The 13613-nt window shown below is 55.0% G+C and overlaps 2 protein-coding genes across 2 annotated transcripts; one reads left to right on the top strand and one right to left on the bottom strand.

The window, feature by feature from the left end:
- The first annotated feature begins 296 nt into the window (after positions 1-296).
- On the top strand, positions 297-2326 carry PTSG_03307 (uncharacterized protein). The gene is made up of 5 exons (XM_004995828.1): positions 297-383; positions 881-904; positions 1144-1354; positions 1584-1747; positions 2007-2326. The coding sequence occupies exons 2-5, from the start codon at positions 881-883 to the stop codon at positions 2199-2201; spliced, it is 594 nt and encodes a 197-aa protein (XP_004995885.1). The 5' UTR covers positions 297-383; the 3' UTR covers positions 2202-2326.
- A 674-nt stretch (positions 2327-3000) lies between these two features.
- Positions 3001-13509, bottom strand: PTSG_03306 (PSD-95 alpha; the record flags this gene model as incomplete). Its single annotated transcript, XM_004995827.1, has 28 exons — positions 13377-13509; positions 13001-13105; positions 12551-12806; positions 12066-12257; positions 11715-11778; positions 11359-11424; positions 11116-11180; positions 10830-10932; positions 10620-10712; positions 10311-10427; positions 9974-10068; positions 9741-9816; positions 9379-9495; positions 9165-9224; positions 8582-8899; positions 8191-8328; positions 7367-7906; positions 6946-7152; positions 6566-6715; positions 6097-6330; positions 5728-5847; positions 5456-5566; positions 4868-5146; positions 4601-4684; positions 4077-4208; positions 3643-3807; positions 3282-3407; positions 3001-3030 (listed from the first exon to the last, which is right to left on the bottom strand). Exons 2-28 carry the CDS (start codon positions 13014-13016, stop codon positions 3001-3003), a joined length of 3954 nt encoding a protein of 1317 aa, XP_004995884.1. The 5' UTR covers positions 13017-13105; positions 13377-13509.
- Between the last annotated feature and the right edge of the window lie 104 nt (positions 13510-13613).

Raw genomic sequence — 13613 nt, 5'->3', positions numbered from 1 at the left:
CGCACTCTCACTCGCTCCTTCCATCCTCACCAGTGCTTGGAGCGCACACGCCCACACACACCCTCATCACCAGCGCCACTGCTGCTGTCTTCCTGCTTGCTTGCTTGCTTGCTTGCTTCGCCCAGCCTGTCGAATATCTGCAGAAAACAGCGTCAAATCCTCCACAACGGCAGTCACCTGGGTGTTGTGCCGCGCATTTTGAAAAGGCGAGTACTGAATTCAGTTCCAGTACACAGCCGTCGATAGTTGGTGAAAGAACTGCGCGTTTTCGCCACAATAGAAATTCTGCTGTGGTACCTGCATCACAAGTACCGAGTACCGCTGCACCGCATCTGCCTTTTTCCTTTCCATCTCCCCCAACATCGCGTGTGCATCAGCTGAAGGTGCGTGTGTGTGTGGTGCGGATGGTGTGGATATGTGGTGCTGGGTGGATGGCGCATGCGTGCTGCGTGCGTGTGCGTGCTGTGTGCGTGTGCGTGCTGTGTGCGTGCTGTGGACGCAGCCGCACATGGCTGCTGGCACATCGTGGGGAAGGAAGGGGATCCAGCGAATCGATGATGGCGGCCTTGCTGACGACCCACACACCTTGGAGAGAGCCAACAGTCACTGGCGTGACCTGTTTGCAGACCGAGAACCCCCACAGCCACCAGCGCGCATGTGGCACACACAGCACAGCCACTGCTGCCAAACAACTTTGTTCTTCTGTGCCTGCATGTGCTCGACCTTCACACCCACTCACTCACTTGTACACACACTCACTCACTTTTACACCCACTCACACACGCACACGCACACACACTCTCACACACACGCACACGCATACACCCTGTGTCATTATTCACCTTATCCTTCGCCGGCTTCTTCTTCTTTCATACCGAAGATGGTGAACTGCCGCTTGCAGAAGGTACGAGCGACCTAACACTCAGTCACAACAAGACACGCGTGCTCGCACCGCTTATGGCGTAACCACCTGCGCTGCCTGTGTTCCACACGCACACACACACACACAACAGGCGCAAACAAGCGTTCGTGTCCACAGACGCACGTGCTGCGTACAACACACGCACACACACACACACACACACAACTCACAATCCACGCCACACAACACACGTGTTGGGTCCTGTGCATGGCTCTCTGCAGAGGTTGGCCGCCAGCGTGCTCAAGGTTGGCCGCCGCAAGATCTGGATTGACCCCAACGAGGTTACAGAGATCTCCAACGCCAACAGCCGCAAGAGCGTGCGCAAGCTCATCAAGGATGGCCTCATCATCAAGAAGCCCCAGATTGTGCACTCCCGCTCCCGCGCACAGCGTCACCTCGAGGCCAAGCGGAAGGGCCGCCACACAGGCCATGGTGCGGCGTGATACATGTTTGTGTGAGGTTTGATGGGAGGTGGTCAGTTGATCACAGGGTTTTTGATGTGCTCGTGCTGTGACTTGCGACTCGCACATGCTTCTGTGACATGACACGCGCCACGCTGCCGCTTGAACTGCACCTATCTACTTCTCCCTGGTGTGCGCATCGTCCCTTCGCTGCCACTGACGATAACCACCTTGTTCCTCTTGTCACCCTTCACACACAGGTAAGCGTAAGGGTACCGCCAACGCCCGTATGCCTGTGAAGGTCCTGTGGATGCGGCGCCAGCGTGTCCTTCGCCGTCTTCTGAAGAAGTACCGCGGCACCAAGAAGATCGACTCCCACCTCTACCACGAGCTCTACCTCAAGAGCAAGGGTAACGTGTTCAAGGTGCGTCACCGCAGTCAGAGCTGCTGGTTTGCGTGCGTGCGTGCATGTGTGTTCGTTGAGTAGTCGGGTTGTTCCAGGTGTGCGATGGTTTACGTGAAGTTTGTGTGTGTGTGTGTGTGTGTGTGCTTTTGCGTTGTTGCCGTACACACTCTTTTCCGTGTTGTGTCGTGTTTCTCTCATACCCACAAACTCGCATGCTCACGCGCTCACATGCGTTTGTGTCCAACTTGTCTTGTTTTCACCCCCTCGCCCCCTGTAGAACAAGCGTGTGCTTATGGAGTACATCTTCAAGCGCAAGGCAGAAGCCGCCCGCCAGAAGCTGCTCGCAGACCAGGCCGAGGCCCGCCGCCAGCGCAACAAGGCCGCCCGCCAGCGCCGTGCAGACCGCCTCGCCAAGCGCCGCGAAGACCTCATTGCTTCTGCTGCTGCTGTTGACAAGAAGCAGAAGAAGTAAGCGTGCATGATGGGGGAAATGTGGTGTTTGTCTTTTGGTGCTGTCTGGTCCTTTGTGCGCGATGGCAGTGTATGCTCTCGCTCTCGTTCATCAATACACAGCCATAACGGTTCACAAGAAAGAAGCATCAACAAATGTGAGATGGGAGCTGGCGGGAGAGCGGGTGCGGCTCATCATCAACCGCTCGTGTGTGTGTGTGTGTGTGGTGAAAAAGAGGTACATCATGTCACATCACAAATATCGACTGGTCGTCAGTAGCACAGCCACCACACCATTGAGAATCAGGTCGTCTTCTATGGTTGTGACATCCCAACGCTGCCGACAGCAGCACAACAAATGGCAGACGAGCATGCAAGGTTCAAAAAGGGGTAGCGAGACACGCACGCACCCAACGAAAAGAAAAGCTACGAAAAGCAAACGAAAGGAGGCAAGCATCATGTTGAGTGATGGCCAAAGGCAGTGGTAACACAACGATGATGTGACAACCTCAGGAAAGCGTGGGTCGTGTGGCACATCACGGCAACAGAGGAAATAGGAGGGGGAATTCAACATACAGCGAGCGCTCTCCATCAAAGTACAATCAAAACAGCATTGGAGCGTCATCGACATTGGCGCGCGTGGGTATGTGTGTGTGTGTGTGTGTGTGTGTGTGTGTGTGTGTGTGTGTGCGTGTGTGTGTGTGTGTGTGTGTGTGTGTGTGTGTGTGTGTGTGTGTGAGGATGCTGGTGTTGAGGTTATCTGACTAACGACAAGCATGTGCAGGGGGGGGGGGACAAGGGGGCAAGACACAATCCCGCAACTAGGTGGTTTCCTCCTGGAACAAGTCGCCCTAGGAAATTGTGATAGTGTGATGGCATGTGCAACTTCTTCATGAGCGCTGAGGACTACATTCCAGCTAGCGACGATAACACTCAGCTTATTCGACCAGCGTTAAAGCCTACACACCAAACCGCTGCAAACCGAGGCATAAAGAAACAAACAAAACACACACACACACACACACACACACACACACACACACACACACACACATGGAAACAGTCGACGCCAACGCTATCGGCCATGCATCTTGCAACGCACCTCTTGTGTTTCGTCAAACGGTATGCGAGACACAACAAGCTTCACTTCGTCTCCGGCGTTCTGCAGCACGCGCACGCAATCTGAATGCGCCGCCTCAGTCAGCTCCACACCGTTGGCGAAGATGATCTGATATGTGTGAATGTGTGTGTGAATGTGTGAATGTGTGTGTGTGCGTGTGTGAATGTGTGTGTGCGCGTGTGAATGTGTGTGTGTGTGTGTTTCATGTGTGAGTGTGTGTTTCATGTGAGCACGTCGACACGCAAACTGGGAGATGGACAGGGAGAGGAGAGAGAAGAAGCAAACATCTTCCTTCAACGCAGCTAGCCTGGACAGCACAGCACAGCACTGCACAGCATCGCACCCTGTCGCCAATCTGCAGGTTGCCATCAAGGTACGCGGCGCCGCCTTCAATGATGGTGGTGACGTAGATGCCATAGTCGCCTTCTTCAACAGGGGCATCCGTGCCGCCAGCGATGCTGAACCCAAACCCGCCGTCGTGCTTACGCAGTGTGATGTTCACAAGAATCTGTCGTGGCAACGGCAGTGTGGAAGTAGCAGCAAGCGTGCCAGTAAGTCAACGCTCACTATGATCCGGATATCTAAAAGCACACACACACATGCACAGACACACACATACATACATACATACATACATACATACATACATACATACATACATACATACATACATACATACATACATACATATATATATATATACATACATACATACATACATACATACATACATACATACATACATCCACATACACATGCAAACACAAACACACGCACCTCGCCGTCCTCAGTCATGTCTTGTGGGACGCGCAGGACTTTGAGGCGAACGTGCTGTGCACACGCTCGCAAGATGTCCACGGCCTCATCGTGGGTCACGCCGTCCAAGGGAATGCTGTTGACCTCGAGCAGCTGATGTGGTCATGGTTTGGTGGTTGGGCGGAGGGGGGTGGGGTGCACCAACAGCACGCGCAGGCATCACACGTGAGTAGAGGGACGTGGCAGACGCAGTGGAAGGCAAGGGATGATTGTGACGCCTGGTTGGTGTTGGTTTTTCGGCCCAACACACACACACACACAGACGTATGCATAAACACACGGAACCACACCACACACACACACACACACACACGGAACCACACACACACACACACACACACACACACACACACACACACACACACACACACACACACACACACACACACACCCGTATGCATAAACACACGGAACCACACCCCCCCCCCACAAGTACACGCGCACGTCCAGATACACGCACACACACGTGCACGCATGTGACTCACGCGATCGCCAAAGCGAAGCTTGTCCATGGCACTGGCAGGGCCCTCGGGCGTGATGTCGCTCACGTAAATCCCAGCGTCACCCTCCTGCATTGCATCATCACCAGCACGATGTTGCGGTGAGAATCAGCCAAACAAAGGCATGAAGAGGGCTTTGCAGCTTAACAAGTGGCCTTAAAACAGCCACAAGAACTACAACAGTCGCAACAGCGACAACAAACACAACATTCGCAACGAACCAAGAAAACACACGCACGCACGAGCACGCACCTCAATCTCGGCACCAACGCCGCCAGCGATGCTGAAGCCAAGGCCGTATGTGGGTGACTTGTCCAGCTCCACGTCCACAATCTCCTCCTCCACCTTGAACGTCGTCTCCGTCACGTCCACCAATCGCGACACGAGCAGCCGCACCGTGGGCGTGTCAGCCTGCAGCAGCTGCACGGCCTCGCTGTGCGTGACTTGTTCGCACGACTCTCCGTTCACCTCCAAGATGCGATCGCCCTTTCGCAGTCGCCCATCGCGATCAGCAGAGGCATTCGGGATAATCTACGCATGTGTGCGTGCGAGTGTACAGGTGAGTGAGTGAGTGAGCGAGCGTGAGGGACAGAGAGAGAGGGAGAGAGAGCGTGTGTGCATGGTCATGTGCGTGAGCGTGTGTTTGTGCGATTGCATACACGTGTGCGTGTACGCTTTGAACATGAAACTTGCGGGAAGACGTCTGGTGTCCACATGAATAGATACACAAATGGACCCACCCTTGAAAAAATGAACATACAAGACACGATGCATCCATGAACAAGACCACCAATTCATCTCCCCCGCCCCCTCCTCCTCCGTCTCAGCTCAAGTGCACACCTCGACAACGTAGATGCTTGGGTCGTGCGCGTTCTCTGGGTCGTCAATTCCACCGGCGATGCTGAAGCCAAGTCCGCCCGCTCCGCGCTCAAACTCAATCTCAAGTGTCTCCTGTGGCAGCAAATGTGTGTATGTGTATGTGTGTATGTGGCAACGTTGAGTGTTGTGTTTCATTGATCTCGTGGAACAACTAGGACAGCACACACGCATGCACACACACACACGCACACGCACATGTACGCTATCACCAGGATAGAGCAAGGCAAACTCACCTCCACTTGCTCAGTGATGCGGGCAACGATGATGTCGACATATTCGCCACTGTTCCTGATGGCCTCCGCAGCAACGGCGTGCTCCACATTCACAACACTCAGCCCATTCACCTCCAGCAGCTGCAGAAAGCATCAGCGGGGTTGTTTTGAAAAGGATGATGGAGAGGTGAGCAACAGAGGTATGTGGCGCTGTTGAAGGTCAAAGATAGCCAAGCAAAACGGCAGGGCATCTGGCGATAGCCACCCAAAACAAAAACAAAACACACACACACACAACACACAAGCATACACACATATACACACGTATACACACACATATACACAGAATACACAGAACACAAAGAACGCACACACGCACACCAGACTCACCCTGTCTCCAATCTGCAGGCGGCCATCGCGATCGGCAGCAGAGTCCGGAACAATGTGGGTGATGTAAATGGCTGTGTCATCGCCGGCAACCGGGAGATCCGTGCCGCCAGCAATGCTGAACCCAAACCCGCCCTCGTGGCGATGCAAGCGGATGTCAAGCAGCACCTCTGTCGTCTCTGGTGCAAGCAGTTCGTCGGGCAGCCGCGACACACGCAGTTCAACCCTGCTCCGTGTCTGCATGGAGAGGGTTGAGGATTGTGAACGTGTGCGAGCATGTATTGATTTTGTGTGTGCGTGTGTGTGTTGATTGTGTGTGTGTGTTGATTGTGTGTGTTGATTGTGTGTGTTGATTGTGTGTGTTGATTGTGTGTGTGTGTGTGTTTGAGCAAAGACATTGGGCACACTGCATCCTGTGCGAAACATGAAAACCAATCCACAAATAGAGCAATGTGCCCATGGTTCACCGTACCGAGAGCAGCTGCACAACGTCTGCGTGCGTCATGTCCGTGACATCTGCGCCGTTGATCATCAGCAACTTGTCGCCGACCTTCAGCCGGCCGTCGTCGTCAGCGGCGCTCCCAGGCACAATCGCTGTCACGTACATGAAGTTATCTCCCTCCTGCGTTTGAACCCACACGCAAGCGCCCGTTTTCAGCAGCACACTCATGAGTGACGCAAGTTTGTGCACAAGCAGCCCAGGAGTGTGGTAAGCACACACACATACACAGACACACACACACACAAACGCACATACACACACACGAACACGAACACACACACAATCACAAACACTAACACACACACTATCTTCACCACCACCACCACCACCACCACCACAGTTTGTCTCACCTCGACCGGGTGGTCTCTGCCGCCGGCAATGCTGAAGCCGAGGCCGTCTGCACGCTTGTCGAAGCTGATGTCAATCACCTCCTCTTCAAAAGCGCTTGCATCGCCATCAGCAAGAGGCTGGTCTTGTTGCTGTTGCTGTTGCTGTTGCTGCTGCTGTCTCTGTTGCAGCTCTTGCTGTGAGGCGCCGCTCTGTGAATCACGGCGAGGCTGTAGCACACAGCAACGGCAGCCAAACAGCGCACAATCAACGTTCAAGCGGCAATGCAGTTGCACGTGAGCAAGCGCCACGCAGACGTGCGCACATGCACACACACATGAACACGCTCACACACACACACACACAATGAGCATTCGCACGAACATGAGCACACATGAGCACATACACACACATGAACACGCACTCTCTCTGTGTCACACTGACCGAGATGAGGTCGCTGTTTGGGCGGGGAATCTCCGATGGCTTCGCTGTGACTGCATGGCCGTTGATTGCGCCGTTGCTGCCGGCCACATTAGCGTTGTTGGTGTTGCTGGCGGCAGCAGGGATGGACGCCGCACTCCCACCGTTCGTCACCACGCGGTTTGTGCTCGCCATCGCCACTGCTGTGTCGCCCATGTGCTGCGAAGACCCAGTGTCCTGGCTCTCTTTGCTAGGCTGGCGAATCGTGCCCTGCACACTAGCACCTGCAGCACCTCCTTCCCGCTGCTGCGAAGCTTCCTCCTGCTCTTCCTCCTCCTTCACCTTCACGCTGCCCTCCGCTCGCTGCTGCTGCTGCTGCTGTTGGTGGGAGTGCTGTGACGCGAGCGTGTCGTTTGGCGTCAGCACGTCCACAAGGCGAGCAATGGCGAGCTTCACCGTGTCTGACGTGGCCTGCAGCGTGGCAACAGCATCCTTGTGCAGCACATTCGAGATGTCTGTTCCGTCCACCGCCAGGATCTTGTCGCCCGCTTGAAGTCGGCCATCCTGCAATCATTGACAGCAGCAGCAGCAGAGGTGATTACGTGTCAGCGATGGAGGGAGTGTACACAACCGTGACGTGAGCAAGGGATGCAAGCAAGCAACACGATGCAAACACGTGCAGACACGCCATGGCAGCAGCACCAGCGCTTGACTCGCACAAACAGTACACGAGCACATCCGCAAAGGCCACAACCACACGAGCTATAATGACAGCATAACAGCCTGGCACCACGCAGTTTCGACAACCACAACCACAACCACTGCAACGCGAACGTGTGTGGTGTTACCTTCTGCGCGGCGCCACCAGACACGATGGCGGTGATGTAGATGCTTGGATCGCCCTCATCGACCTCAAAGTCGCGACCGCCAGCAATGCTGAAGCCAAGACCGCCGTTGTGCTTGCGCAGCGTCATCTCAAACCGATCCTGGCGGTAGCATGCGATGGGAAGTTGAAGGCGAGACGGAGAACGGGGTAGAGTGATGTGAGGTGGGGGGGGAGGATGAGAGCACACACACACGCACACACACACGCACACACACACGCACACACACACACACACACGTGCACACACACACGTGCACACACGCTCAAGCTCACCCACACGCACACGCACAAAGCAACAAGGGGGGCCGCAGCACCACCACAGCATGCAGGAACACAAGTGCATCAGCACGAACCTCCAGGGCCTCTGTGCGAACGCTCGTGTCGTTGGCATCCGTGACTCTGCTCTCGTTGCCAACCAATCGATCAAACGACGGCGGCTGCCGCGACACTGCTGCTGCTGCATTGGTGGCCGTGGTGCGTGCACCACCTGTGCCCTGTGCACCACCTGTGCCACGCGACCTGGCCGCCGCCCCTGTGGCGGTTGTGCCTTGACGCAACTCAGACCTGAACGAGCCGGTGCGGGCATCACTGGCGCCATCTGTGGAAATGGCCTTCAGTCCAGCGATTGTGTCTGCCATAATCGTCTTTTCTGTCTCGAGGTGATCCAGCTCCTGCACACAGTCGGCACGTTGAGGGAGGCATGGTTATGGTGATTGTGAATGACGGAGTGTGAGTGAGAGTACGTGAGCGTGAATGAGTGTGAATAAGTGAGTGTGTGAGTGTGAATAAGTGAGCGTGAATGAGTGAGTGTGAATAAGTGAGTGTGAGTGTGTGTATGAGGGGTTGCAGTATGGAACAACGCGTGGATATGAGCGATAGGTTACGGTTACAAGTAAAGGGCGGGGAGGGAATTGCGAGCAAGCAGAGCCAGCGCACCTCTTGCAGGTCCTGAATCTGCTGCTCCAGCTCCAATTTCTCCTCCTGCGTCGTTTCAAGCTGTTCATACACGCGCACATGTGCACAAATGCAATCACCATGAGGTGCAGTCACACAGCATAGCGGTGCATGACAGGAAAGGGATCACATCAGGACGAACCAAAGACTTCACGGTCACCACCACCACCACCATCATGTGTGTATGCGTGCGGACCTGTTGGGAGAGGTCCTGCGTGCGCTTGTTCTCATCGCGCAGCTGCTGCAGTTCTCGCTCCTGCCGCTTCACAACGGCAATAAGCTCGGCATGCGACATCTCCTCGTACCCGCCAGCCTGCACACAAGTCGTAAAGGTCAGTGTGTGCATGCGCATGCGTGTGTGCACGTGTGTGTGCATGTGCGTGATTGTGTGCATTTGAGTGAGTGGCAGCGTGTTAACAAGGGGTAGACAACGGCGCCGTGGCGTGTTCATCACTCGTATGCATGAATGAACAAACGCGCGCGCGCACACACATGCACACAACCCAGGCACACGCCAAACACGTGCCAAACACAGGCACGAGGGTGCATGTCACAAACCCTGTCTTCCGATGCGGCGGCGAGGGCATCTGGATCAATGGCAACGGAGGAGACGCGACGAGCAATGGACAGCAGCCTGTAGTGGTGGTGGTGGTGGTGGTGGTGGTGGTCGCGTATACGACAGGGTTAGGAGTTGTGGTGAATGGTGAAGTGCGTGATACCAAAAGTGGCACGCGTAAAACACGAATCATGTGCGCGGAAGAGACGCATGTAAACAGGGAGGTGTGGCGTACCGTTGGTTTGAGGTGTTGCTCTGGTTGGCACGCTGCTCCGAGGTGGACTCGTCCTCTGCTCCTGCCTCTTTCTGCTCGCCATCACCTTGCTGCTTCTGACATCCATGGTAATCGCAGCACGAGTGCAAAGTGAGCCAACTAGCACGAGCAAAGCAACTGCGGTCCCTCTCTGCAGCACAGTGCAATGAACAAACCAACAAACAAACCACACCACACCACACCACACCAAACAAAGCAACACATTAACACTTCACACGAGCATTTTCACATCACACGCACACACGCACACACACACACACAAACAAAACAAACACACACAAACACACAACCACCACACCTGTGCAAGGCGCTGGACGCGTGTCCAGAGATCATCGCGTGATGCCGCTGCCGACGATGATGGGGACGACGAGGCAGCAGGGGCACCGCCGCGCTTCTTGGGCGTTCGCGGACCACGCTGGGGCAAGGGGCGGGGTGGGAAACAAGGGAGATTCAGTGTCAGCACGAAAAGGGGGGGGGAGGGTTGGAGTGAGCGCACCACAGCAATCTTGCCAGCACACGGATGTATTACAGCTGTCGTGCACACATATGTAGGGCAACCACGCAAGCGGCCGGTGCAGAGACGACAAGATAAGAGGGTGCTGCACACCTGGTTGCCTTCGATGATGGTGAGTGCACCCTTGATGAGCGCCAATTCGGCCACAATCTGCTCCGCGCGGTCCTCAGAGAAGTTCATCTTCATCTGCACGCACACACGCGCAACGTTATTGCTGTTGTTGTTGCTGCTGGCTTGGTGCAAACACACACACGCACACACGCACGCGCACACACACACACACAAACACACAAAGGTTAGCACCTGTGCGAGTTCTGAGGACATGTCAGCGGCGGCGAGGGCCATCTCCTTCCTGATGCTCTCGACCTGGCACCGCGCTGCCTCCGCCTCCCGCTCTGCACTCGCCCTGTACAAGGTTTTTTTTTTTTTTTGGGGTGAGGATGTGTGGTGGAGCAATGGTGATGAAAGGGATGATAGGGTGATAGGGGTGGCGGTGATGGTAGTGGTGGTGGCGATGAGACGATCAAGACGATCAAGACAATCCAACGAGCAATGAACACATACATGCACATAGGGGTTCTCCACTCACCGCTCGAGGTCTGCGCTCAACTTTGCAACTTCCGCTGCCGACGCCTTGTTCCGCTCCTCCGTCACCTGACACACACACACGCGTGCGCACACACACACACACACACACACACACATGTGAACGCAGATGCACACAGATGCACACAGATGCACATCACGCACGATTTGGACATGATGCAAGTTGTGCATCTGCATGCAGTAGTACATAAGGGCGCAGGTGGAGGTGATGTGTTGCTGGGTGCACCTGTGTTTCGAGTTCCGCAATCTTGGATTGGAGCGAAGCCAGCTCCTGCGTGGTCGTGTCACGGACCTGAAGGCAAGGAATTGCACCCACACGAGCGCACATACGCACACGCACACGCACACACACACAACACACACGAGACACATGTGCACACACACGAGACACATGTGCACACACACACAACACCATCACGATAACGTGCCGATGAGCTCAGCGGCAAAATGTCATCAGCAAGGAAATTGCATAAACGACGAACACAACAGCTACAACACCTCTCCACAACACCAAACGAAGAAGCATGGCCCGCCACGCGCGATGCGATCAGGCGTTGGGGGTGACGAGGGTGCAGCACGTACGGTGGTGTCACGACGATCTTCGCTCACACGCGCCAGTGCCAGTCGCGCCTGCGAGCTGGTGCCGCTGATGGTTCGTTCGTTTGCCAACACACAGCAGGGGTTGTGGTCGTGTGAGTGAGTTGTGGTCGTGTGAGTGAGTTGTGGTCGTGTGAGTCAGTTGTGGTCGTGTGGGTCGTGTGAATGAGTGGTGTAAGTGAATGGCGTGAGTGTGCTAAGGTCTCTGAGGATGAGCAGCGCAGGCTTATTAGAGCGCATTTGTGCCGGCAGTGAGTCGTGTTCAAGACGACGTGCACACGCAAGTGCGCACAGCCACGCCTACCCTTGTGTCCACAACACGAACTGCACACGCACCTTGTGTATGACATGGCGCGCCCTCTACCACGCGATGGGTGGACGGTCTCTGTTGTTGATTCAGCGAGACTGCACCTGCGCAGGGCCGCGACAAACGCCTTGCTCTCCGAATCATTGCGTCGTTTGAACTGGAACCCATACATGGTGGCCGTCGGCGCCTCGTCATCGTCGCTCACCACAAACGCAAACTTCCTGCGCACGGTGGCAGCCACAAGCATGTTTTGTGTGTTCGTGTGTGTGTTCGTGTGTGTTCGTGTGTGTGTGTGTGTGTATGTGTGTGTGAGGACAACGTAATGCATAAGGGCCATGGCGTAGCGTGGCTGGCAAGACGATGCATGCAAGCAAGCCAACAATGGCTATAGGCAGAGCGCACACGCACTTACACACGCACACGCACACAAACGCACACACACGAACGTGCATACATGCATCCATACAAGCAGTATGGATCGCAGTTGTGAGGTCAAAGTAGTGGTGGAACGCACGATGTCATAACAGCGATGGCGGAGATGGTGGTGAGGTCAACTTGCAGGCTCTGGCCGCCTGATTTGGGCGACGCAGACAGCAGGCCCGTCCTCGGGCTGAGGGACAACAGCATCTCTTTGGCAAATCCGTGTAACTTCTTCTTGCTGGCCTTCTCCATCAGGAAGTTGCCCATTAAGGTCTGTTCATCATTGGCGTTGCGTGGAATGTCTCCAGTGCCAAGAAACTTGACAGGGACATCGCGAAACTCGACGGCATCTGTGGTTGTGCGTGTGCGCGATTGTGAGCATGCATGTGTTCATATGTGTGCATATGTGTGCATATGCGTGCATGGGTGGGAGGTAGTAGCACGATGGAAGGGTAAGCACAAGCGATGCGCCAGAGAAAACATGAGTGCAACACCACCAGCAACAGCGCCTCCATGGCGTGAACGGTAACGTTTGCTCACTCACTTGAAGAAAACGACATGGTGCTGCAGTGTGGGGTTCAGCTGCGAGGTGAGCCTAGCAGCACAAAGACGTTCCACAAGCCACGCACGCTGCCACTGAACACAACCACTATTGTACCGATGGGATCCACAACAACAACAACAACACAGCACACGAGGCAACAAGCAATCGCCAGCGGAGGTGAGCCACGCGAAAAGAAATGGAACGTCAGAGCACCTGCTGATCCTTGCTTCCATGAATTAATTAATTCCCCCCCTCACTCCCAAAAGAGAAAGACCCGTCGGAGAGCGTGAACGCAGCAAGGCAAGATCAGGCCCGCCCCAACCAAAGCGCAAGTAGGCAGGCACGCCCAGTGTCGCGTATGTGCATACGTGCGTACCTGTGATGGAAGCGAGCGAGGAAGGAGGGCTGGTGGTGGTGGTGGTGGATTTGGTTGGCAGCGCACAAAAACCAACAACAGCAGCAACGGCAGTCGTTGTCAGTTTTTCATGCAGAAATTTCGACGAAATTTTGGCTGAATCATCTACAATGATGACGCAAAACAAGGCGTGGGGTGTACTTTCGTGTGTGTGTGCGTGTGTGTGTGTGTGTGTGTGTGTGTGTGTGTGTGTGTGTG

The sequence above is a fragment of the Salpingoeca rosetta genome (assembly GCF_000188695.1).
Source record: "Salpingoeca rosetta unplaced genomic scaffold supercont1.7, whole genome shotgun sequence".
NCBI lineage: Eukaryota > Choanoflagellata > Craspedida > Salpingoecidae > Salpingoeca > Salpingoeca rosetta.
The sequence above is the reverse complement of the archived record's forward strand: the minus strand, read 5'-3'. Positions and strand labels throughout refer to the sequence as shown.